Source organism: Maniola jurtina, chromosome 8 (assembly GCF_905333055.1).
Source record: "Maniola jurtina chromosome 8, ilManJurt1.1, whole genome shotgun sequence".
NCBI lineage: Eukaryota > Metazoa > Arthropoda > Insecta > Lepidoptera > Nymphalidae > Maniola > Maniola jurtina.
In genome coordinates, this window is record NC_060036.1 from 10,035,001 (window position 1) to 10,062,749 (window position 27,749).

At 40.2% G+C, this 27,749-nt stretch overlaps 1 protein-coding gene across 3 annotated transcripts in view; it reads left to right on the forward strand.

Annotated features, from left to right (window-relative positions):
- LOC123867824 (protein draper) overlaps positions 1-27,466 on the forward strand; it is a 29,918-nt gene extending 2,452 nt beyond the window's left edge. The window contains exons 2-19 of one of the 3 annotated variants that reach the window (XM_045910098.1): positions 304-345; positions 3,973-4,181; positions 7,523-7,818; positions 16,157-16,403; positions 16,893-17,142; positions 17,227-17,438; positions 17,542-17,687; positions 17,774-17,924; positions 18,375-18,481; positions 19,031-19,192; positions 20,898-21,104; positions 21,931-22,086; positions 22,723-22,899; positions 23,211-23,378; positions 23,943-24,104; positions 24,891-25,067; positions 25,624-25,749; positions 26,261-27,466. In XM_045910098.1, coding sequence (XP_045766054.1) covers positions 4,096-4,181; positions 7,523-7,818; positions 16,157-16,403; positions 16,893-17,142; positions 17,227-17,438; positions 17,542-17,687; positions 17,774-17,924; positions 18,375-18,481; positions 19,031-19,192; positions 20,898-21,104; positions 21,931-22,086; positions 22,723-22,899; positions 23,211-23,378; positions 23,943-24,104; positions 24,891-25,067; positions 25,624-25,749; positions 26,261-26,529 — 3,099 coding nt within the window. In that variant the 5' untranslated portion in view covers positions 304-345; positions 3,973-4,095 and the 3' untranslated portion in view covers positions 26,530-27,466. The remainder of the gene's footprint in view (positions 1-303; positions 346-3,972; positions 4,182-7,522; positions 7,819-16,156; positions 16,404-16,892; positions 17,143-17,226; positions 17,439-17,541; positions 17,688-17,773; positions 17,925-18,374; positions 18,482-19,030; positions 19,193-20,897; positions 21,105-21,930; positions 22,087-22,722; positions 22,900-23,210; positions 23,379-23,942; positions 24,105-24,890; positions 25,068-25,623; positions 25,750-26,260) is intronic. The other 2 variants (XM_045910096.1, XM_045910099.1) reach the window with 2 other exon arrangements.
- Positions 27,467-27,749: the final 283 nt, after the last annotated feature.

A 27,749-nucleotide genomic window follows, 5' to 3' on the forward strand; every position in this document is an offset into this window, starting at 1 on the left:
ATCCAGGACATTAGAGGAGCCTGATCGAAATGTGATCTGGATCACGATTCACGTATATCGAGCGTTGAAGTTAATCGTTGAGAACTGTTTCTTTTACATGAAAAGACACATTCACTGACCTCAATCTGTCAGTTTGATCAAGTTATTTGTAGGTTGGGGGGAAAAATTGAAGTCATTGGTCAATTACAACCTCCTCGTTCTGTTTTTCAGTTCCACCTTTTCAAAATTGGAGTAGGCAGGCACAACACAGTAGGTACATTTCTTTTTCCTGTTAATTGAAATTGAATGTTTTATCATTTGTAGCATCCGGGCGAGGCGGACGGCGTTACTCAGACGGCGTTACTCGTGCGTATTATGTGCTCTTACAATTGTACCTACATTTATGACAAGTTGTGAAAGTTTTTGTCACGTTTTACACCAGTAGGGAAGGTTCACATATCTATCGTCTACCCATCTATACTAATATTATAAAGAGGAACCCTTTGTATTTTTGTATGTTTGTATTGAATAGGCTCAAAAACTACTGGACCGATTTCAAAATTTCTTTTACCATTACTTAGAGGGATTCTTCCGAATCCGTATAGGCTATATTTTATCCCGGAAAATAGAAAAAATAAATGTCCACCCGTGCGAAGCCGGGGCGGGTCGCTAGTTGAAATATAAATATGTATTCCATACAATATTAATTAGCTTGATTTATAATTTATAAATCACTAGCTGAATAGCTGGCATGCGTTGCAATGCGACTCGCGCGACTCCTGCATGGAAATGTCAACAACAACTGTACAAAGGTTAAACTCATACGATGCTCGAATGCATACCATAGTAGGTATCTCCTATCAGTAGGTATATTATCTATATGGTCACCCAACCTACTAGGTATTAATAAGAAATCGTTTGGACAACGGAAATGGAATGCATCTGGCAGCTTAGGTAGCTTATGTACCTACCTTGGTAGATAGGTACCACTTAGTACAATATGAAAACAGCAAAGCTCGTAACTTAGGTACTTACCGTTTTTAGGGGTCATTCCTCAAAAGGAGAAATGGAACCCTTATAGGATCACTTTGTTGTCTGTCTGTCTGTCCGTCTGTCGTGTCTGTCAAGAAAACCTATAGGGTACTTCCTGTTGACCTAGAATCGTGTTTGTTAGGCAGGTAGGTCTTATAATTAGCACAAGTAAAGGAAAGTGAATTTGTGGTAACATCACCAAAACAAAAAAATTAAAATGTTTTCCTGAACAAATAATATTTTAAATTTTCAAAATAAGATACCTAACTATACCTACCTACCAAGTGGTATATCATTCACAGCTTTACCTGTACATTCTTAAACAGTTTTTTATTTATTTCATGCATAATAGTTTTTGATTTATCATGCAAAATGTCGCAATACCCGAGTACGGAACCGTCGGTGCGCGAGTCTGACTCGTACTTAGCCGGTTTTTCAGTATCTAATGGCATAAACATGATGAAGCGTAAATATTTGGTCAGCAGTCAGCACCCATACCAGCACGTAGTGACCTATTTAACTCATAACGGTCACATTAATTGCTCTGTTCTTTGACGTCGCTTAGTGTTTTCACAACTATTGAGTATGAATTTGAACTATTGGATTGACGTATAATGTATATTATCAAGAATAAATGACTATGACTATGACTATGTCTAGGATTAGAAAGTCCTAAATTACGAGTATAATAGCCGGACTTGGCGCTATAATATTAGGTTGATCATTTATCCTTACTAACTGTTGTAGTTAATTAATTATGTAGCTACTAGCTACATACACACTCAATACAAAATACACATTACATTTCTTTCATGCAGTTCTAGCAGTAAGTTAGTCAAAGCTCCAGAGAACCCAAAATGCCATGATGAAAGTAGGTACGGGTACATAATATTATGGATACCTAACTTAGTTATCAAAGTCGAATTATTTAAACTGTATATGGTCATTTAAACTTTGCAAATCATATTAATTACTTAATTGAATTAAATTGGCTTTATCGAATTTTCCTGTCGATAACGGTAAATCTGTTTCCAAAAATGCTAAATACCGCATGAATGGCGTAAACATACCTACTGAGTGCCTCAATGAGTAAAACTTGACGCATTGTTATTAAATATTAATTATGAGGAAAAACTTTATGATTTCAGGCTTAGATAGGATCACAAAACGTGGTACGAAATTGTGTGCAAGTCCAACCAGCCATTCATATGTAATATTATAATATAAGTCTATGCAACCATTTACCGCCTTTATAACGGAGTGTGTTCTGAGGATCAACTCCTCCAGCAATTTCACCTTCGTCAGTCGCCACTTGTCTGCTTGCTGTACTTCGACCTCCCGTTGTGCCATATCCTTTGTTCCACGAACATGCAGGAACTAACCCTCTGCAACGGTGTTTTAACATGGGGTTATTCAAGGGATTAACAAATTCCTGAAGAGCCGGTAACATATTGGCGGTTCCTCTGGTTTGATGCTGCAAATGTTCATGTAGGGTAATCAGGGCTCGCTTACTCGCTATTTACTCGTATGTATAAAATGTACATAGCAATCTAAATACGAGTAGACACTGTAGGCGTCCCAACTTCTTATTCTTTTATCTGGCTTAAGTAGGTATAATGAAACTGTTACTAGGTAATTTAGTTCTACATTAGTTTTGGATTTTGTTCCTACGTTTGTACCTTAAATGCTGTTTTATCTGAAAACTCTTCTCAATCATACTCTCACAGAGTGGTCATGACTATGAATTTTTCACTGCTACTCGTGCAATCTCCCTCCTGCGACTTCTGTTGGTCTGTCTGTCTGAAAATAGTCGAATCTAATTTGTATTAGGCAGTAGGTTCGACCTTCAATCATGCGTAACGATACTCATTCAAACAATGAAAAAACTGCTAATTTACCTACTAATGTACCTATTGCCAATCGAAAATAATTTTTCAGTGTTCTGTTCACTTTGCTTGAAGAATAAACTATCAAGTGCAGTTAGCGTCAGGTAAAAAGAACTTGACCTTTGACCTGCTTAGTGGGTGACTATTATCGATCTATTTGACCTTACATATAATTCAAATACTTTTTTAGTAACCTACTCTTTTACTTAGTTTATGATATACCTCCTTACTTAATATGCTATGATAAATATTTAGTCCAAACGTTTTATTATTATTATTATAATACCGTTTCTCATTTATGTCTAGACAGTATTTCATAGAATTAGTATTCGTTCTGTGCCCTATAGTCACCCTCTATACTTAGGTGTTCCTAATCAATCAATCGATTTTATTTGGATACGTGAATTGAATTTTTTAATAATGATTAATTAAGTAGATATCTAAGTCAATCGAATTAGTCTAAGTAGGTACTTGATACCCAACGGATACTACATTTTTATGGGTTTCGTTTATCACTAAAATTAATTAAGTGGCCAAGAATTAATCTGTTGGTAGGTATAGGTAATTAAACTGTAGTTGCAGCGCAGTGCTGTTCTGTTCTAGAGCTTTGATTTTTATACTATGAACTTTTCGGTAAAGGACAATCGAGGATCGCGACAAAACTTGTTTATCTTTGAAAAAGTCAGCGGATCTTATATTGGTGAGTTTTGTGACCTGCAGATCGTACTGAGTATCATGGTTTAGGTCCCATATTTAGTGGGAACACAAGTAATCCATGTCTTTTCCCGGGATGCAAGCTATCTCTACGAAGTAAATGATGTCCGTAACTTCATCCACGTGGATTTAGGTTCTTAAATTTAGGTTTTAAGGACTGTGGGAACTTTATGATTTTCCAAGATCAAAAGTGGCCTATGTCTTTCCCCTAGATGCTAGCTAACTCTGTACTTTACGGAAGGGCCGTGAAAAGCTATCAGACAGACAAACAGACACTTTCGCGTTATAATATTAGTATGGATGTATCCGTGACGTCCATTGCATATTATGATACTATTTAGAGGTTTTCCTTTTGTTCTAGGTAAAACAAAGCTTTTCGATTTAAACAATACAAGGAAAGGCTGATTGCGTACTGTAGCGTAAATGAACGCAAACAATACGTTTGTTATGGAGTCGCGGTGAGCAGGCCTGTGATAAGCCAAACATGTGGAAGGCAGGCGTGTTCTTGGCACTGGTTGTGTCGGTTGGAGCATTACTTGAAGGACCAAATGTGTGCACCAGGCAAGAATCGTAAGTATTTATTTTATATAGATACCTATTTATTTTAAGGCACCGCCCGTACCAGTATGGTGCCAAGCAGACAATAAGCCTCCGCCTTCTCTCTCCTATCTTCTTTTCATTTATACTTTCTAAACCTTCTTAGAAAATAAGTACTATCTTGCTAAGTATATTTTCGAAAAGCTGAAGAAGCCTTAGAATGCATTTTTAATTAAAAGGAGTTTCAAAACCATCAATAGCTCGCCATGTTTTACTCAAACCTTAAAAACGCTTGTAGTAATTTTTAGTAAAGCAATGCTTACATGGCTTACCTACTTGTGAAAAGTGCTGTTCGCAAAATTTACACTGTTATGCACACATTTTTTTTATTTAGGTCAATTTTAACTTATTTAAATGTGCTATTGTTATATGCTATAATTAATACTAGACAATACCCGTGACTTCATACGCGTAGATATAGGTTTTTAAAAATCTCGCGGGAACTATTTAAATTTCTGGATAAAAAGTAGCCTATGTGTTAAGTTATATCCATATAACTATCCATTCCAAACAGAATCGGTTCAGTCATGGTGACGTAAAGCCACCGTGAAGCAGTAAAAAACGTCCAAACTTTCACATTCATACTAATATTATACACTAGCTGATACCCGCGACTTCGTTCGCGTGGATGTAGGTTTTTTAAAATTCCCGTGGCAACTCTTTGATTTTCCGGGATAAAAAGTAGCCTATGTGCTAATCCAGGGTATAATCTATCTCCATTCTAAATTTGAGCCCAATCCGTCCAGTAGTTTTTGCGTGAAGGAGTAACAAACATACACACACACACACACACACACACATACAAACTTTCTCCTTTATAATATTAGTGTGAAGTGTGATGCAAAAGTGTGTCTATTTGTCTGTATGTCTATCTCACAGTTTTCAAGGCCCATCCTTTTAACTGATTTTGAAGGGTACCGAGAAAGCTTGCATCCTTGGGAAAGATAATATAGACTACTTTGGTTTCCGAAAAATAACACAGTTCCCACGGGATTTAAAAAATCCTAAATCCGCTTACTTAAAGTAGTCGCTTGTACTGGAGGGTGCAAACTTAGCTTTGTTGCTGACTGTACCTTAATGTTTTTATAATACTAAAAGAACACTTAACGAACACTTATCAGTTATTTTATTGGTATATTATTTAATTATGTACTTTGTTATCATCATATTGTACTCAACTGTACCAAGTTAAAACCTTTACACTTGAATTTAATATTATAATATGTTACCCACTTCACATTCTCTACTTCAAGTATATTCATAACAATAAATTAAATTCATTATCAGATGAATAATTAGTCACATTGGTACACAATACACATGTTAAATTCACTATAATAATAAGGTCAAAAATACATTTGAGACACCTCACCCCATGCCATGCGTCTGTGTTGAGTCAAGTTAATTAGGATGGTGCCTCCACACGTCAAAAATAAATTATTTCTTAGTAAGTAGTTATTAAATGGAGAGTCTTCCAAAATTCGTAGAACCGCTGTTAGTTCACTGTTAGTTTTACGTTTGCTAACCATTTTAAATTATTGATTTAGCTAAATAAGTAAATGTTTTAATTGACTTCCTTTGTTTTTTATGAATAACCGAAGAAGTCGTATTTTTGCCATCCCGAACACAAAATATAGGTTTTTATAAGTAAATATATTGTATAAGGCAACACCAAACATGAAAATCTCAACCGAATACCTACCAACATTGAAAAACACAAAACAACGATGTGACAAAACGGGGATGCCCCCAAAACTCCTGTTAGATTAGATATGATAAAAAACGTGTGCTATTATTCAATTGTTCGACTCAAATCAATTTGCAATTGAATAGAATAGTTGACAATTGCCACCAGTCTTATCAAAATAACAAGAAACGTGCTTAATTTCTAGCTATGAAAATAAACAGCATTTGTATTATCGCATACATTGTGACTTGTTATTGTTATGAGGTCAAAAAAATGTATCATTATTGTACCTACGAAAGGAGGATGTTTATACTTGAACTCATACCTAATCGGCGATGAATCTCGCAAGCTGGCGATTGACCTGTATGATCTTTCTCATATTATACAGGATGTTATTTTAAAAGATTGAGTATGGCGATTAAAACTTGGATATAGACGCTGACAAGAGAAAACATTTAATCTGTTTAAAAAAACTCCATTCAAAGATTTTTTTAAAATCTCAGGATTCCAACCTAATTTTAAACACAGCTCAGGAGTCAGGATTCGAACCTATACTTTTTCAAATAAGTAATTATATTCTTAGTCACCAACGATGCTTCGTAAAGATCACACTTAGCTAAGAATCATTCTTAGGCTGAGATCTACGCAAAGAAGCGTAGGTATTTTGATTTTGTTCAGACAGCAGTAAAAGATACACAAATCACACACATACACGCAGACACACATACATCGGGCTCGTTTTAACTGAAAGTTAACTCTAAACAAATTCAATTCAAATATCTCAATACTCAGCCTTAGAAGAACATGGTTAAAAAAAAGGTTGTTCAAATAATATTAAAAGCGCTATTACATTGCAGAGAATACATTTTTCTGTTTGTATATAAACATTTTGTGTGCAAATGTGATTATGTTCTCAGTACGCGTCGCTTATCATCTTCATTCTTTAAACACCATAATATGTAATGTGAAACAAAGACTTCGTTTGGAGACATCGCCAAGAGAATAAAATAATCATGTATGACGCGTAGTTGTATCCGATGTTATGGTTCATGCGTTGATAATATTTAGGCTACTGGAAATCCTACACCTGCTTTACATATCACTGTATCATATTTCAACACGATAATTAGGACGCGTACATTATGATTACGTGCATACTATACTGCATATTGTTAACACTGTCAGTTATACGTCTAAAAATATGGATATTTTGTTATTCATATACTTAATGGAAAAATTAAGTTGTATTGTCCTAACATTTGACGATTTTATGGTTTTCCCTTTTAACGAAATTAGTTAACGACGTATTAATCGTTACGTGTGTCTTCTCCGTCTGGCAGCCTGAGCACTTCTCTCGAAGGTGAACCTCAAAATTCTCAGTAATTGTGCTGCTATAGGGCTGCGAGACGTGGAAGGCGAAAAAAGATCTCACGTATTCGAATCAAAATCTAAAGCCGGCGCCGGCAAAATCTTAAGGATTTAATGATTTAATCATAAATTCTCGGAGTTTGACAAACTACTAAGGTCTATTTTTTATTTATTATAAGAGCTATTATATGAGTTGTGCACCAAAACGTTTTGGCAATATTTATAATTAATTATTGTTTGATATATTTAATTGTTTTAGATACACAACAACGATAAAGATATCCGAGCAACAACCATATCAAGTGAAAGAATACGCGTGGTGTTTCAACGTTCCACCACGATGTTCGAGATATAAGATCAAATTCAAGCAGGTTCTAAAAACTCAGACACTTGTGAAGCAGAGGCCGGTGGAAGAATGCTGTGAAGGCTACGCGCCGGATTCCGAGAGGAGGCAATGTCTGCCTGTCTGTGTGGAGCCGTGTGTGAACGGGAAGTGTGTGGCGCCGAACACGTGTGCGTGTGCGCACGGATATGGGGGCCCTGCGTGCGATATATGTAAGTAGATTTTGATGAATTTCGCCTCAATTCACACATCATCATGTATGTAAGTATGTATGTATGTATGTATGTATTTACATTATTGCACCACAAAACACGATTTTCTATTATTTATTTATTTAATTAATGAAAAACTTAAAATGTAGGTACAAAAAGGCGGTTTTTAATACCGATCTCTTCCAGACAACCTTAACGCTGCGCTAGGCAGAAAATGAACAAATCATCATCATCATGATCAACCCATCGCTGGCTCACTACAGAGCACGGGTCTCCTTTTAGAGTAAGAAGGGAGTTGGTCATAGTCTACCATGATAGCCAAGTGCGAATGGCAGACTTCAAACAACTTTGAAATTATTATGGAGAACCGCATACAGGTTTCCTCACGATGTTTCATTTTAATTTATTTTCATTTATTTATCTCATTGCTGTCATGTACATTTTTAGTTAACTTATAGCTAAATAAGTATAGGTACACCTTCCTTCACTGTGAAAGCAAGTGATATTTATTTAATTACTTAAAAACGCACATAACTCTGAAAAGTTAGAAGTGCGTGCCCGGGATCGAACCCCCGACCTCCCATTAGGAGGCAGACTAACTACTAAGCTATCACAGGTCAATTCACACGTTCAATCCTAATTGGTATATCATTTGCAATTGCTTTATATCCAAAGAAGAGACGGGGAAAGTTATAATAAATATGATACGGCTGTCGGTCTTGACACTGATCGGCATTGAACCGTGGTTGTTATAATAAATCTAATGGAAACGCACTGTATATTATACTGTATATTAAATCGTCTCCAATGAAAGTTAATATGACGTTATTGACTTTTATTGTTATAGCTTAATAAATTATAAATTGTTATATTCTGATCCAAGGAAGTGGTTTATTACAGTTTCTGAGATATGGGATATTTTAGTTACCCCCTTAAGTTAAAGTAAAAGTAAACCTTTACTACATCGACGCTAAGCCAACAAGATTGAACCGATTAACGTGGCCCTTCTTACACGCTTCTTCACACAAACGTATTATGCCTATTATATTTTTAGTTTGTGTAGTAAAAATTTTCTTTTGGGGAAAATAGGCGTAATTCCAAACGTCGTCGATTTGAACTTTGCCATTTTTGACTTAAAAATCTTGTATCTCAAGCAAAATTTAGTCACCCGGCGTCTCTCGGGGTGAGGTGCGGTTAGAGGGAAAGGGTGCACGCACAGATAACGTTATTTCCTTCATCTGTGGAAACGGCACTATTTTAAGCTCTACCCACGTACGAGTTGTCGCTGCCGTGAACGGGGCTCTTCAACGCTTATCGCCGAGCTTTGAAAATGTAACACTGCATTCTGTGATAAAGTGCTCTTTTGTTATTCGTACAGTAATAACATTATGCGCTTTAAAAAAGCGCACTTTCGAATAAACGATAGCGCCGTTAATCTAATAATACGATAAATACTTATATTGGCGTCACTCAGAAAAGCAGGTATTATTTAAATATTTTTATCGAATTATTGGAATGTCCTCTCCAAAACCAACACAAAAAAAACACAAGTTTAATGTGTAAGGTTATCCGAGAGTTTTAATCTAAAAAAAACTAATGTCAAAATAAATAATTTAATTAGAGCGTGATTGCTATCACAACATCTAATTATCCAGTTCACAATACAAAAACCGAAAATATGCGATATCGCCCCGAATCTCGGAAGGAGACTAAACTAAAACCTTCGAAACACCCGTATTTATGCAAGTTCAATCTTGTTGACCTCCTAGCAACAGATTGTATGACATCGAATGAGCCAAATATCGATTTTATCAAACTACCTGCATTACGTAAATTAATAATTTTATATTATTTTTGACAACTCAAATCAATATTTTAAAAATAACCTTACAGTTCGGCCGTCCTGAATTTAACACGTCCTCGTGTTTCTAATCAATCTTGTCATGTCAGTCGCGGGCTTCCCTGCCCTAAGTCAAATCCAAATCATGGGCTATCCTGCCCTCCGTCAAATCATTAAAACCTATCCATGAACTGCCGAACTATCAGTTTTAATATCAAATCAATAATAAATCCAAACGACTAACCTCTCATTCGATGTACACGAAATCTGAATTACTTACTGCAAGTTACTTTCCACTTCACAAAAGACTAAATTCTTAAAAAAAAAAACTAAAAATTTTAATCACCAAATCAAACTCAATAAAAATTTTAATCAAATGTGGGTTGTTTATAAAAAGATACCAAAGCGAAATTAAGACAACGTGAGACACATCCCACTTCTGAATTATTGGCGTCACTCAGAAAAGCAGGTATTATTTAAATATTTTTATCGAATTATTGGAATGTCCTCTCCAAAACCAACACAAAAAAAACACAAGTTTAATGTGTAAGGTTATCCGAGAGTTTTAATCTAAAAAAAACTAATGTCAAAATAAATAATTTAATTAGAGCGTGATTGCTATCACAACATCTAATTATCCAGTTCACAATACAAAAACCGAAAATATGCGATATCGCCCCGAATCTCGGAAGGAGACTAAACTAAAACCTTCGAAACACCCGTATTTATGCAAGTTCAATCTTGTTGACCTCCTAGCAACAGATTGTATGACATCGAATGAGCCAAATATCGATTTTATCAAACTACCTGCATTACGTAAATTAATAATTTTATATTATTTTTGACAACTCAAATCAATATTTTAAAAATAACCTTACAGTTAGTAGAATTTTTTTAAATCCTTTCTTAGCGGCAGGCTGTTAGACCCTCTATGATATGCTGATACGACTGACGTACTAGCGTACATCTTAAACCGCTGTTTAAGATGTACGCTTGTAACGTAGCAAGGAGGCTGGGGTGTGCAACGTCCTTACTACGTACATAAAGGATAGGGAACCCTGCCTGACTTGTCAGCTAAGAAAAACAATGATCACACACAAACCGTTATCTATTTATTTACGTCTAAATCTTATATCTACTGTACATGGAGTTTTGCTGACCGCCGTTATTAACAACACAAGATACTTCTACCCTTCGCGGAGGGTTTCACAACGACGCGGGCAATTCGGGTCGGACTATAGACGGGGTTACACGGGCGACCTACGTCGGTACGCAACGAGGACCGCTTCGTGGACGGAGACCGGAGAAGGGGTGAACGCGCGGGCGGGACGTGCGGTATTGTTGTGCCACCAAGCAGAGGGCCTGGTTGCTTTCAACGCTACCTGTGTCGCTGGACTCCTTCCCCCAGATCGAGCAGCGATGTTAAAGATCACACCGACCTATGCGGGGCGAAGAAGCCGAGCGACTCTCTCGATCTGGCGGCTGCTGCCGTATTTATACACTGGGGAATGGGCGGAGCCTAACCGGTGGCGTGATCAACACGCGGCAGTCGCGGAGCTTGCTGATTGGCCGGTCGGGTTGCTGAGTCGATCACGCGTTGCTGTCGTGGAAGATTCTCGATGCTTCTGCGCCGGCCGGCATGTAGGCTGTTTGTGACTCATCGTCACACTCCCCTCCTCCGTTTGAAGATTTTTTTCTGTAAGGAAAAAAATCACTGGATTAACTGGAAAAACTTACTGATTTTTCTTCTTCTTCTCTGTGCTCTTTTATTTTTCATTGTTACATATACACATCTTTTCACTGTCGATTTGGGTTTTACTCCTTTTTGCTTTACTCGGGTATTAGCTACACTTTTCTCTTAATGTGCGTTTTCCATCTTGAACTTGGTTTATTTTTCTTATTTAGGTATCGGGCGATGTCGTATCTATGGTCAATGGATAACATTGTCCTGGCTCGGTGTTGCGATCCGGTTGTTATCGTAGGTATTTTTGTTCACTCTGCTTGTCTAGTAATGGAATATTTTTATGTCTTTTATGTGTGCGGTGCACACTTTGCCACCTTTTACAGCTTGTAGTAAGTATATTACTGGTGATTTTTGTTCGATTATTTTATGTGGGCCGGAGTACTTAGGAGCTAGTTTTGCACAAAACTGTTTGTTTGCGTTTGATAGCGTGTATTCCCTTTTTAGTACGAGTTCGTTTATTTGTGGTTTCCAGTTTCGTCTTGATTTATCATAATACTTTTTCTGTTGGGCTGATGCTAAATTTTGATTATTTCGTACTATCTCATAAATTTCTTCGAGTTTTTGGTTTTCTCTGAGCGCCGGGGTGGGAAATTGGTTGCTGTCCCGGAAATTTCGTAGTTCTCTGCCAAATAGTAGGAACGCCGGGGTGTATTTAGTCGTTTCGTGTACCGATGTATTCAACGCCAAGTTGAACTCGCCTAGATACTCGTCCCATTTTTTATGGCTTTTTTCTATATATGCGGATATCATAGTTTCTAGTGTTCTATTTACTCGTTCGGTTGGATTGCACTGTGGGGTGTACGGTGCGGTAAATTTCTGTTCTATTTTATACTTTGTTAATGTGTCCTTAAAGACTTTACTGGTGAATATCCTCGCGTTGTCGCTGAGAAGTGTTTTAATTCCGCCATATCTATTTAATATGCATTCTTTGAGTGCACTTGCGACCGTGTTGGCGGTTGCCGTTCGTAAGGGTTTTATTTCCGACCATTTGGTGAACTTGTCGTGAAATACGATTATCCACTGGTATCCCTTTGACGAACGAGGTAGTGGGCCTATGAGGTCCGTTGTTACTACCTCCCATGGCTGTTTGGCGTTTTTTATATGCATGAGTCCTGGTTTTTTCTCTTGTGACGGCTTGTGTTTTTGACAGACTTCGCATTTGTTTACGTATTTCGCTACGTCTCTGAATATGCCTGGCCAATAATAGCGTTGAGCTACCTTGTTGAACGTTTTTGACGTTCCCAAATGGCCTGCGTCCGGTTCGTCGTGGTTTTGTTTGATAATATTTTCTTTTTCCGAGGTTCTCACGCATAGTTTCCACTCCGTAGTGGGGTCGAGTTTTCCTCCATATTTCGGATTAATAACTTTTTTATACAGTTTTCCGTCTTTTATACAATAATCGGGGTCCGATTCCGGATTTTTGCTTGTTATCTCCAATTTCTTTGTGTACCACTCTTTTTCTTCCGTTGTTGTGGTATATACGGGGTTTCTCGACAGTTCGTCTGCAATTACGTTTTGTTTGATTAGTTCCTTATGTTTTAATTTTATACTGTGTTCCACCCATGTATTTCCTTTCGGACTTTTATCAGATTTTTCGAACTCTTCGTTGAGGAAGGTTTGCAGCTGTTTTTCTTGTTCGGCTGTTAAGGTATTTGTACTACCGGGTTCTTTTTCTGGTTTTTCTGTGCTGATTTGTTCACATGTTGTTTCTTTCCACCCTATGGATAGCCCTATTCTTGTTAGCAAATCCATTCCCATGATCATTACTGTAGTTGCTGGTAAATATATGACTTGGTGTGTTAATTTCTTCCTATTTGCTTCTATGTTAATATTGATTACTTTATTTGTTTTTATCCGAGATCCGTCGGCTAATTTTATCGTGTTCTGTTTTTCTGTAATTCCTTTAATATTATCCTGAATTTGATCCATGATTTCTTTGTTTATATAGGTGTTTGTTGACCCTGTGTCTACCAATGCTCTGAACCTTTTTCCGTATATCTTGACTTCTATAAACACTCTGTTATCCCCCTTATTCTGGGTGTCTGCCGTGTATGCTTGTGGTTTCCTTCTGTAGTTGGTCTCGCCTGTTTTCTTACAGCAGTCCCGTGTCAGTTTCCCCATCAACCCGCATCTGCTACAGAAAATTACTTGTTGGTTTTTGCATTCCCGCGTTGTGTGGTTTCTCTTGCCGCACTTCCAACAACAAGATTGTGGATCATAATTTGCGTGTATTTGTTTTCTTTCTGTCTTGTGGTCTTCGGGTTTTAGGGTTCCGGTGGGTTTTTCTATGGGATTTGGCGTGTTTTCTTTCCGTAGGTACATTGGTTTTCTTGTTGTTTCTCTGAATCGGTCTGTATTTATTTTTTCATAGTCGCCTGCTAGCTGTATTAGTTCTGCAGTTGTACTAAAATCTTTTCTTTTTATATAGTATTGATAGTTTGGTTTCATATTATCGTAGATTCTTTCTAACTGTTGTTCTGGGGTTAATTTCCCATATCTTCTCAATAAAGTTTGCATGTCGGTTAGATACTGTATGAAATTTTCTCGGAATTGTTGCCTCCTGTTTATAATCGTTTCTAGAAGATTTTTCTCATAGTTTCTTGGATAGTAGAATAATTTGAAGTTATCTGTAAAGTCTTCCCAAGTTTTCCATCCTTGGTTATTATTTCTATACCATAATGAGGCTTTTCCCGTTAGACATCTCGGGATCACCTGTATTATTTTGTTTTTATTGACGCCTAATGTTTCGGCTAGTTCTTCTATTCGCTCTAGGAATTCTACGGCGTCGCCTGTTGTATCGAACTGTATCTTCCATCGAGAAATGGCCTTGTCGAATTCCTTCGTTTCGTTTTCGTTCGACATTGTATTGTTTTGTATTATTTTGTCTTCCTCTTTGATTATTTGGGCTAGTTGTTTGCGTAATTCGTCGACCGTACTTGTGGCCGCGATTTGTATACTTCTCTTTTCTAATTCGGCGCTTAGTTCTTGTTTATTTAGTGTATAAATCCAAGCCGTGGGCATTGCCGTGTTCGGTTGATTTATTTAGGTTTTGTTACCGCGGATGATTAGTTTATTTAACGGATTGTCGCATTTACGATTCCTAGTTCAAAACGAATTGATGTAGGATTGCGACTAATATCAGATCGGTGTCGGAACGAACGTGTCGTATCGGTGTCGGATCGGAATCGGATCGTCGCGTCTAATGTTCCCTTTTTAGATAAGCGACGAAATTTATTTCGGTAGGTTCGGTAAAATTGTTTACGGTGGATACGGATATATTTTTAAGTTCGGATTTTATGCGTTCCCCTCTCGTCTATTTCATACGGTTAATTATTGGTTATTTTCTGTGTTTTCTAGTGTGCTAGTTATTTTATGTTCCGACGATGAGATGTGTCTCCTTTGGCTTGGTGGCTAAGGATTACCATCTATTTCGCGTTGTTTTTTATGTGTGGTTTTTCTATCTGGTGTGGTACTTTTGTACGCGGATCGGATATTCACTCTCACAGTTCGAGCAGCGATGGAGATCACACCGACTTGTGAGGGTTTATATCCGTTTTATTTCAAGATATTCGATTCTGTACTTGTATAAGCTACACACGGATCAGATATTCACTCTCACAGTTCGGGCAGCGATGGAGATCACACCGACCTGTGAGGGTTTGTATCTGTTTTATTTCGTAAAATATGCGGGTGTAACAAATTCGTCAAGTTCCCTATGCTTCGGTACGGATTTTTATACTTTACGGACGCGGCGCGAGTTTCTTTACGCGGCGCGGGTTTTATACGGACGGATAAATGGGTTTTTTCGTTGGGCGCCAATGTAACGTAGCAAGGAGGCTGGGGTGTGCAACGTCCTTACTACGTACATAAAGGATAGGGAACCCTGCCTGACTTGTCAGCTAAGAAAAACAATGATCACACACAAACCGTTATCTATTTATTTACGTCTAAATCTTATATCTACTGTACATGGAGTTTTGCTGACCGCCGTTATTAACAACACAAGATACTTCTACCCTTCGCGGAGGGTTTCACAACGACGCGGGCAATTCGGGTCGGACTATAGACGGGGTTACACGGGCGACCTACGTCGGTACGCAACGAGGACCGCTTCGTGGACGGAGACCGGAGAAGGGGTGAACGCGCGGGCGGGACGTGCGGTATTGTTGTGCCACCAAGCAGAGGGCCTGGTTGCTTTCAACGCTACCTGTGTCGCTGGACTCCTTCCCCCAGATCGAGCAGCGATGTTAAAGATCACACCGACCTATGCGGGGCGAAGAAGCCGAGCGACTCTCTCGATCTGGCGGCTGCTGCCGTATTTATACACTGGGGAATGGGCGGAGCCTAACCGGTGGCGTGATCAACACGCGGCAGTCGCGGAGCTTGCTGATTGGCCGGTCGGGTTGCTGAGTCGATCACGCGTTGCTGTCGTGGAAGATTCTCGATGCTTCTGCGCCGGCCGGCATGTAGGCTGTTTGTGACTCATCGTCACAGCTGATACGTCAGTCGATCAGTTTACTCTTTTATTAAATAGACAAGATGATGCCGCGCCTTTGTCCGCGTGGATTTATATTTTTAAAAATCCCGTGGGACCGGTATACAATCTATCTCTGTACAAAATTAGTCAAAATCGGTTAAATGGATAGAATTTGAAAAAGTGGCAGAGAGGCACATTTTTGCATTTATGATATTACTTATGGAACATGGATTATTATAATCAAGACCCTGTTATTATTGTGTCAATTTAATTTCAGCTTGTGCTGATGGTAAATGGGGCCGCAACTGCCAAAACGACTGTCGGTGCATGAACGGCGGCACGTGCGAGCCGCTGACGGGCGAGTGCGCGTGCGGCGCGGGCTGGCGCGGCGACGCGTGCGAGAAGGCGTGCGCGCCGCCCTCGTTCGGCGACAACTGTGACCAGATCTGCCAGTGCATGAACAACGCCACATGCGACCCGGCCAGCGGGGCTTGCAGCTGCCCGCCGGGATTCACTGGACCCTTGTAAGTGCTTTTCTAATCGACTGTCATAATCGTTCAATGTCCACGTACAACAGACTGCTACCTACGTCTAAGTGTGGAAAAGAAATCCAGGAAGAAAGAAGAAGAAACAGTCAAAGTCAACGTCTCTAGAATTGACTCTTTTCTGACAAATTATACATTTTGTAAGTTCCTAAACTTCAGAGAAGCGTTTATTTACTTGAAAAATTCACTTAATATGTTCAGTAACTTGCTTGTGTTGGAAATCGGGTTTGAAAAACAAAACATTTTTGTTTCATGTAGGATTAAAAACATGTCTAAAACTGTTTTTTTTTATAATGCAAAACTTGTTTTGAACATTTGTTTCTATCTTACGACTGTAAGATAATAAAGCTGAAAATATTCAGCTAAAAATAATATATGTGTACCTACTAAACTGCTAGGGACTTCGCATTACTTCATTGAATAAGTTTTCAGAACCTTTGTAACTATGTATTATTTATTTTCTTACAGATGCGAGAAAGAGTGTCCGCGTAACGAACCATGCCCGGTGCTATGTAAATGTCAGAACGACGGTAAATGCAACCCCGTAACCGGTGAGTGCGAGTGCACCTCGGGCTGGACGGGTGCAGTGTGCGCCAACAAGTGTCCCGCGGGCCGCTGGGGCGACGGCTGCGCGCGCACGTGCGAATGTGCCAACAACGCCGGCTGCCACCACGTCACGGGCCAGTGCCAGTGCGAAGCCGGCTTCACGGGGGAAAAGGTGCGCATTGTAACCGTCAGTAACAATAGTTATTACAGCCGGGAGCATAGGAATTGGGATACTAAAATAATCTTGCTTTTTCAGTGTCTTGACCCGTGTCCGCTGGGCACGTATGGTGTGGGGTGCTTCGGCAAGTGTTCGTGCCAGCACGGCGGTGAGTGCTCCGCGCAGACCGGCTCGTGCACGTGCAAGCCGGGCTGGCGCGGCACGTGGTGCGAGCAGCGCGCCTGTCCCGACGGGCTGTGGGGCAAGCGCTGCGACAACGAGTGCAGGTGCAACCCCGCCACTACTGACATGTGAGTATGTTGCGTGTAATGTCTGTTCATGTATAGTGTGGGGGTTGTTGCGGTAAGTGTTCGTGTTCTGTGGTTAAGGAGTGTAATAGTCGTGCGTTTGCAGGTGCGACCCGTGGACGGGCGAGTGCGACTGCGCGGCGGGCTGGAGCGACGAGTTCTGCGAGCGCCAGTGCCCGCTGCTCACGTTCGGCAAGGGCTGTCGCTCCACCTGCCGCTGCGAGAACAGCGGACACTGCTCGCCCATTAACGGTATGCCGGGTCCCCAGATAGACCACCCTCTTGTTTGTTTATTTGCCCATTTCACAATGGTGGTAATAACATAATCGCTTTGAAAGGATCGTGCCTGTGTGCGCCCGGATACCGCGGGCTGCGTTGCGAGGAGCCGTGCCCGTTCCCGCTGTACGGCGACAACTGCGCCGACACGTGCGACTGCCAGAACAACGCCACGTGCTCGCACGAGACCGGCCAGTGCGAGTGCAAGCCTGGGTAAGTGAGATGAGCGTTGCTTTAGAACTGTGTTCGGCAAATGTTGATAGGATAGTCTAGTGTGAGTGCAAGCTTTGGTGAAACAGGAGGTCCGAGGTACTTCATACAACTGTTCCACGAATGGAAGACCGCTGGGAGAACATTGTTTCCTATCTTAATTCTGCCCTGCGCATTGATTGTTCAATGCAAGATATTATTTTTCATCAAAAATACTGGTTCAAGGCTGGAATTATTCTCCACATTTGAATTGTTTCTGTACAGTGAAAACTTTATACTACATTCGGACCCCATTTGGGTTTCCAAAAAAAATAAAAATTTTGAATGCTTAGTTGTGCCTAAAGTGAAATTGTCAAAAATTTGAGATAGTTCACAGTTGATAAACAATAATAATGTTCTCCTATCTTTATTACAAAATAATGCTTGATGTAAATAAAATACTGTTTGCTTTAGATTTGATGGGCTCAAATGTGATCGGCCGTGCGATGGAAAAACATTCGGCTTGAAGTGTCTTCAACAGTGCAGCTGCGAAAATGGTGCCCCGTGCAATCCTGTTAATGGTTAGTTGCTTTATTTTAACCGATCAGTCTTTTTTTCGATACTTTTCTTATTTTTATGTTTTACTTTAGTTGTAGTATTGCTCTAATAGCCGCGTCCATAAAAACCCTAGTAAAACCATAGTGGTCACCACTGCGCCAGGGTGGTCGTCAAAAACTATGTAAGAAAACTAAGAAACAACATTTGTGCACAATTAAATCAAGTGTTTGTTCCAAGTTCACTGCTCTTAGATTTACATCTTTGTACACGCACAATTTTTAGAGTTCCGTATCGGAAGTGTGCCAACGGGACCCTAATACTGAACTTCCGCTGTCCGTTCGTCCGTCTGTCTGTCTATCTGTCTGTCAATAACAAATAGTAAAAGTTTCAAAATGGTCGCCACATAAAAATTAAAAGTACATAATCTTGTACGTTGGTGGCGCGCTCTTGGAAAGGCCTATGTCCAGCTGTGGACGCTTACAGGCTGATGGAATGGAAAAATCTTGTACGATGGTATGAAACACTTCGTGAGCGAGTGCGGCACTTGACCGATTTTTTTATTTAATCTCTAGGTGAATGTGTATGCGGGCCCGGGTACGAAGGTTCCCAGTGCGAGCGGCGTTGTCGGCCCGGTTTCTACGGACAGAACTGCTCGTTGCCCTGCGACTGCACAAAGAACGCTGTCGGCTGCAACCACATCACCGGCGCTTGCACCTGTGAAAGCAGCTGGAGAGGTAAGAGAGTAGTGTTAAGTTGGTTTTAAGTATTTCACAACCCTGCTTTTATCCTCATTGTTATTTTCCAGCTCTAAAATCTGTTGTGTGTGGTACTCACTCGTACTTAATTCATTGTTTGCTACTAAGGCGTCCATGGCAAAATTGACATCAAAACCTTCCAGTCGTTTTCGTTTGCTTTTTTCATCCTCAATCATATATCAGTCATTGTTGGCTGGATGTAAATCTATTTAATCCAAGAATATGCGCGACTTATTAAATTCAGTTCAATTCACTTATTTAACGGACAACAGAATCCATTTTAGTGTAAGTAACAATAAAAACTTAAAAACTGTGTTAGTACTTAAGGTGGAAGCGACGTTCCTGCCCGCGAAATTCAAATTTAATTTGGTTTTTCGCATTTTGTAAACTAATACGACGACGTAGGCTTATGGCATTTTCAATTGCGACAATGGCAGTATCATCCTCACAGGTTTATATAAAAATCTTTACTTGAAAGGGTACTATAAAAAATGCGAAAAACCAAATTAAATTTGAATTTCGCGGCCAGGCGCGTCTCATGCCCCTTAAACACTAATCACTTAAAACTTAAAATAAACGAGTAAATAAATAAATTTCTACAGAGATAAATTTCTACTAATTATAAATCTCCTGTAGCTTCAATTTTGCGATGAGTACAATAGGAATAAGAGCCGGTATAAAGGATAAGTAAAACAACACAGTTATATACTTCTGTTTCTTATTTAGTAGAATTAAATATCATGTCAAGATATCAAATGTATTTTACCATCTGAAGGCAGTTTCTTCAGGACGATAGTTTTTTTTTTTTTTTTTCTATAATATTCCAAGGAAGTCCGAAATGTAATTTGGTGTAATACTTAAGGATTTTGTTAGTAACTCCTATTGTCAAATATTGATGCAGTCCACTTCGCTCATTCTCATTAAAAAAAACTAAAGTATTTTCCTCATTATTTTTTTGTCTAACCTGTTGGGTTTGAAGATACAATCAGTTTTATAATTGTAGTAATTTGTGTATTATTATAATTACCCTAACTACGTCACTTTGTATGCTAAACCACAAAACAATTGTTATGAATAAATTACTCTAATTACACGTAGTTCTAGAAAAATTGCGATATATTATATCGCTTTTAAATTGAATGACAATTCGCTTCTGTTGCTAACAGCTAAATTGAAAATGCGTGTATTCATAATGTACATAAAACAATAGACCAAGTTGTATATAAACGTAATTTTCATACAGGGCTAGCTAGGAAAAAACGTAAGTATGGGAACTACGAATTAAATATTTTCTTTCATTTTATAATGATCCGGAAAACTGTTTTATATGATAGCATTTTTTGATGATGAAATAAATCATTATTACCTATGGTCTAATGGTGAAGCTATGGAATTGATGTCTGAGGAATATCTAAGGAATCTTATACTTAATGATATTAAAAGTAATATTATGTAGAACGAGGCGCATGGTGTGGTAGCTTTGTTTTAAAATCAGCGGCGATTAGATTCTAAAATCGCGATTTGCCGGCTTGACTTTTAGGCTTCACATGTGTGTTACATTCATAATCCTTCGTTAGTTCTAGATATTAATTATATACTAACGATGTTCTAAATTATCCAGTGATATACATAGTTATATATAAATACATTGATGAAATTTTGATTTGAATTGGTAATTTGCTAGGTGTTCGTTGTGAAACGCAATGCGAAGCGGGGCGGTTTGGCGACCAGTGTTCGGAGCGCTGTCCCTGCGCCAATAACTCGTCGTGCGACGCGGGCTCAGGGCTCTGCGAGTGCGCGGCGGGCTGGCGCGGCGAGCGCTGCGACGTGCCCTGCGCGCCCGGCACCTACGGCGTCGCCTGCAAGCAGACGTGCCCGCACCATATCCTCGGTGAGCAACGCAATACGTGGCAGGGCGGGTAGGCACGCAGTGTTCGGAGCGCTGTCCCTGCGCCAATAACTCGTCGTGCGACGCGGGCTCAGGGCTCTGCGAGTGCGCGGCGGGCTGGCGCGGCGAGCGCTGCGACGTGCCCTGCGCGCCCGGCACCTACGGCGTCGCCTGCAAGCAGACGTGCCCGCACCATATCCTCGGTGAGCAACGCAACACGTGGCAGGGCGGGTAGGCACGCAGTGTTCGGAGCGCTGTCCCTGCGCCAATAACTCGTCGTGCGACGCGGGCTCAGGGCTCTGCGAGTGCGCGGCGGGCTGGCGCGGCGAGCGCTGCGACGTGCCCTGCGCGCCCGGCACCTACGGCGTCGCCTGCAAGCAGACGTGCCCGCACCATATCCTCGGTGAGCAACGCAATACGTGGCGGGGCGGGTAGGCACGCAGTGTTCGGAGCGCTGTCCCTGCGCCAATAACTCGTCGTGCGACGCGGGCTCAGGGCTCTGCGAGTGCGCGGCGGGCTGGCGCGGCGAGCGCTGCGACGTGCCCTGCGCGCCCGGCACCTACGGCGTCGCCTGCAAGCAGACGTGCCCGCACCATATCCTCGGTGAGCAACGCAATACGTGGCGGGGCGGGTAGGCACGCAGTGTTCGGAGCGCTGTCCCTGCACCAATAACTTACGTGACGCGAAAAAATCATGCAAAAACCAACAAAGTTGGAATGGCAGTCCAATTTTCTATGACGTCGGAAGTATTTATGGTACTCATAATTTTTGTTTCGCTGGTAAACTAAAATCAAATATTCATATGTAACGATAATTTACCATTATGCAGGTAATTCAACGTGCGACCCGATAACTGGCAAGAACGCGTGCCCGAGCGGTTACACGGGTGTGACGTGCGAGTACCCCTGCCCGCTGGGCACGTACGGTGCCGGCTGCGAACAGAAGTGTAACTGCAAAAACGGCGCTGATTGCCACCATGTTACTGGTGAGTGGATCATTTTGGAAATCACATCCATACTAATATTATAAATGCGAAATAAAGTTATCAATGCGAAAGTGTGTCTGTCTGTCTGTCTGCTAGCTGCTGCTGTCGTGAAAACACGGCCCATCATTTCAACCGATTTTGAGGAAATTTCCCAGATGGTCAATATTATGCTTGAATTGTTTTTGAACAAAATTATTCATCATCATAAGCCTGTGGACGTCCACTGTTGGACATAGGCCTTCCCTAAAAAGCGCCACCACACCCGATCCTCAGTCATACGCAGTCTACACTCAAGGACTTTCCGGCTCCAACGGCCATCGTCTCTACGACAGGCATGACCTGCCCACTGCCGCTTCAGCTTGCTAATAGATAGTTTAGGCTATGTCAGTGACCTTGGTCCTTCTGCGGTTCTCTTCATTTCTTATGCCTCAGGGAAACTCCTAACATAGCCCTCTCTAGCTCACTGAGCAACTTTGAATTTGTGAACAAGGCTGTTTGTCAGTGTCCACGTTTGGCACTATAGGTGAGGACGGGAAGGACACATTGGTTAAAGACTTGTTTTCAGGCACTGAGGAATTAATTGATGACACAATGATTGATTTTTAATATTTATTGAGAACATGTACTTTTTTTCAGGCGAGTGCCAATGTCTGCCCGGCTGGCGCGGCGCGCTGTGCGGCGAGGCGTGCCCGGTGGGCTGGTGGGGCGCGGCCTGCACGCAGCCGTGCCGCTGCGCGCGCGGCGCCGCCTGCCGCCCCAACGACGGCTACTGCCGTTGTCCGCCCGGCTACACCGGCAGCTACTGCACACAATGTGAGGCTCTCTACAAGTATCCCTGCTATAAGTGCTTCTCTGTCCACTCTCTCTTTCTTTTTCTCTTTATTGGTACAACTTTTTGGTACAAATAAATAAATAGATAAATAAAAAAATATCTGGCTGAAAATGTATGGACGAATTTGAGCTTTAAACAAGACAGTTAAGGTCAGTTTTATTTTAACGATTGTGTCAACATTTGAATTTTATCAACATAAGTGTGATGCAAAATCTGGTACTAAGCCCACTGTAGTCGTGCCTCGACTGCACTAAAATTCTATTGTCTTAATACAGTTCTTTTTCATGTATAGTTTGTCCGGTGGGCTACTTCGGCGACCACTGCATGGAAGCCTGCAACTGCTCGTCGGAGGGCAACTGGGCGTGCGACCCGGTGAAGGGCTGCGTGTGCCACCGCGGCTACATCGGCGACCACTGCGACATCCACGCCAGCGACGCCATCGTTGTCGACCGCGCCAATAGTCAGTGACAACCCATTTCCACTATAGGATAGTTTGTTGAAGGACTGTCAAATTTTACTCTTGTGTGCCAACGATACGGTTAAAGAAACTTTATTCTCATCAAACTTAACAATATAATATAAACAATATGTATCTTATCCTAGACTAAGAGAACATGATATGAAACTACAATATCAATTGGTATCGTCAAATGCATTAAAACACTCCAACAGAGTTGTTCATATATGGAATAAATTGTCCAAAGATGCGGTTATGTAACGTTCTGTCAATCAGTTCAAGAATAGATTGGGCAACCATTTGGAAATCTAAACACTTCTGATATCAGCGAAAGCTGCTTAGTCTATTATAAATAAATAAATAAATCCATAAATTAGGTTCTGCGATTTTATACAAACACAAAGTGGGTAGAAATGAAATTGCCAAGTAAACAAAGTGGTGAAGGGCGCAGATGGCGCGGACTAAACATGGATTGTACTTCTTCACTTCATTCTTTAGATACCTCTTAAATACCTCAACACCTGATGAATATTTTTTTTTTGTTTTTGAGAATTGTGTCGTGTCCAGCAGACGGGTCAAACGCGGGGCTGACAGCGGTGCTGGTGCTGCTGGTGGCGGCGTGCGCGGCGGGCGCGGGGCTGGTGCTGCTGTACTACCGCAAGCGCGTGCGCAACCTCAAGCGCGAGATCGCGCACGTGCACTACACCGCCGACCCCAGCTTGCAGCCAGGTCAGCCGCACCACAATATATTGAGATACAGTAGTCCGACGTCTTTGATCTCTTGGTAAATGTCCCGGCATTACTATGGAGATCCCGGGGCGCTCGTTACTGGTTACTGCATGATTGCTCTATCTAGACGTCTTCGTCGATCCTTACTCTGTGACAATACTTATCCTATCAATCATAATCCGGATATCTTTATAACATGAGTGAAAAGGCATCTTCTAGGTAAGCGCGTCTAGGTTAGGCCACATCATCCCTTTCCATTAGTTTGACTGTGGTCAAACGTTTGCCTATAGTGAATTTAAAAAAAAAAACCTCCCCGCCTGGGTAGCTGGAGCACTTCGATTACTTATTCAGTCTGGTGGGAGGCTTCAGTGACTAGTTACCACACTACTGGCAAAGCCGTGCCGCCAAGCGATTTCGCGTTCAGCAAGATGCCGCGTAGAAACCAATCAAGGGAATGGGTTTGATGAAACTGCCATACCCCTTCCAAGTTAGCCCACTTCCATCTTAGATTGCATCGTCACTTAACTTCAGGTAAGATCGCAGTAAAAAGCTAACTTGTATTGGAAAAAATACGCGTTGTGCCATATCTTTTTCCCACGCACATGCAAACTCCTTCCAACATAGGGGTCTTGTACACTTCGACTAATTTTGTATCATGCCGTTAGATGACGCCATATATTTTTTTGGATTAGTTTCCTTTCAAAAGTAATATTTCTTTATGATGGTACGGAACCGTTCGTGTGTGAGTTTGACTCGCATTTCACCGATTTTTTTTCTATGACACAGAACAACAACACTTCGACAATCCTGTGTACTCGTTCCCGAGCTCGACGCGCGGAGACGATTCGACGACGCTGTTGAACAACGCGACGCACATATTCAACAACAACCTCGGCGCTGGCGGCAAGCTCACCAACACCACCTTGGAGAAACTAAGAATGGGAGCCTCCAGCTCGCATAACAGTGAGTTTCATTACGGACAGCAAACCAATGGGGATCCACAGGCAAAACTGATCTAACAGGGCGCCACGAGAGCTCCGGCCAATGCAAGCTGTTATCTAAAGAGGTTTCATATGTTTACATGACAATTTTTTTTTAATTACGACGTTTGACAGCTCTGTATAGCCGGTTCCTCAGATGATACTACCTTTATGGTCGCTTCGCTTATACGCCACCTGTCGGGATAAATTGGCAGTGTGGATCCCCATGCCATTCTCAGTGGCTTTATTATTAATTGTTGTACACTACGAAAAGTGAACAATATTGTGCCTAATTTTCCTGTTCACAATTTCTTAGCTAAACTTAATTGACAGGTCTAAATCTAATGCTATCCTTTTCTACTGGGAGCATTATGACAGGGATAACAATATATTATTATCAAGATATGTCGTTCTGTCACATTGATTATTATTATCAAAGTGACGAAACGACGTATAGTCAGTCAATTTTGTATGCTTTGTTTTTAATTTGATATTGGAATAAATAATTATTGATTATATTATTACTGAATTTGTTTCAGCATATGATCCCTATTCTATGAAGAACAAGGACGCGGATATGACGAATCCGAAGTTGTACCATTGTATCGACGATGACAATAAGTTGGACCATGTTTATGACGAGATTAAACACAAAGAGGGATATGGTGAGTTTGGCTCCAAATATTTTACTAAACTACAAGATGATGCCGTAACTTTGTCCGCGTGGATATAGGATTTCTAAAAATCCCGCATTTGTACTATTACTAAGTAAGTAAGAAACTATTTGAGATTGATTATATTTGTATTTAATTCTAGTGATTAGAGTAATATGTAATCATAATCTTTTTCTTTCTAACTGAGCATCTCAACTTTAAAATTGAAATGGCGACTCTTATTACGATGCTGTGCAGTAAAGTTAAATAAACACCTCTCTTTCCGTCACGTAGGTAAACTATTTCTATAATATCTTTCTTTCTCTTATGAGATCGAAATGGATTGGTAGCCGATTCCCGTTACAAGATTTATTATGCTAGTTTCATCTTTGCAGAGTGAGTTTTATGTTCCTATAAGCCTTAAGGTACCTAAGGTAGCGAAATCATAGTAATTCTGGGGAATGCTCCCTTTTTAGCGGGTTCAAATGGTATACTCGTATCATAAGTGCACTTTTTATTTCAGAAATGGAATACGACCACCTCAACTACACACCGCCAGCGAACACGTGGAAGCCACACTACCAGCGGATGAACAACGGTATTCCAGCCAATCCACAAGCCAACACGGCACGGGGTGACACGCCCACGCCGCCCATCCCTCCCCTGCCCAAGCTGCACGTAGCACCGCTCCCCCCGCCCCGCGAGGAGGTGCCCCTCGGCCCGCCGCCCCTTAACCCACCCACGCCGCCAAGGAGAGAGGACCCGCCCAATGATGACGTCAGTACCCCTTGACAATACCGAGTAAATCTGCTTTAAAAGTTTCTACGCAATATCTACAAAGGAAAAAGCAAAGAAAATATATTCATTCAACAATGAAGAATATAGAAGTAGAATGTCAAAAATCCGAAAGTTCGTGGTTCTGGTTGGTAGACAATAGCTTTAAAGTCTTTTTCAATATTTGTAACAGTAACGCATGAAAGTTAAGTAATTAATTCTTATGTTAAGCGATATATGGCTAAACGCAATCTCTAAACAAAACTAAAATGACGTCTTAATATTGCTATCCCTTTCATAATGTTTCCTGTGAAAAAGGATTGGCTTTGGACTTGGATTTAGACTTGCCCATTTAGTTTGTTTAGAGATTGTGTACAACAGAATTAGTCACATTAGCTTGTAATCAATAAATAGAAGAGTTGATCAATTATTTTCTAAATTATTCTAATAAAATTATATTTTGATATACCTTTTGTGGGTCCTTTTGAGCGGAAATTGATGTCATTGTATAATAATGTGCGAAATATTTGTTAAAGATCTCTTGTTATTTTTATTTTAATGAAAATAAAAATGTTGATTAGATATACTTATGATAGTTATATTAAAAATAATTAAAAATATTTATATTTCATGCAATTTAAAATTATAATGTTAAGAAATCTACCTTATCCATCTTGTGAACTGATATTACAAGTATTGAAGTATAACAAAGTATCGTGAGCATGGCGTTTATAACGGAATCTTTCTGGTAAATAGATTGCTTTGTAAAATTTGCTAAATGATGCCAGTGACTTTGTCTGCGTGGACATAGGTTTTTTAAAAATCCCGCGTGATTTTCCGGGATAAAAAGTAGCTTACGTGTTAATCACGAAACACAATTAACTCATATCGTGAAGGTTGTCATATTATAGTATAAAAAAGCTTCATATACTTACTAATTACAAAAAAATATGAAGTAAAAAATAATTACTGTGAGTGGAACAAAAGTGTAACTAAATTGAATATTTTAAAATCTTATACTTCAATGTATCTCGATTTTACGTTATCTTTTTTATAGGTACATATCAGATAATTGTTTATGAAAAGTGGTATAAGTATTACCAAGCAAAAAGTATTACCTTTTTACTTTATAAATAATGAGTAATGTAAAAAGTAGTAAGTAATAAATAATATTAATACTAACTCAAATGCTCAATAATATATTTCAATACAGTTCGTATTTAAGATATAATGATATC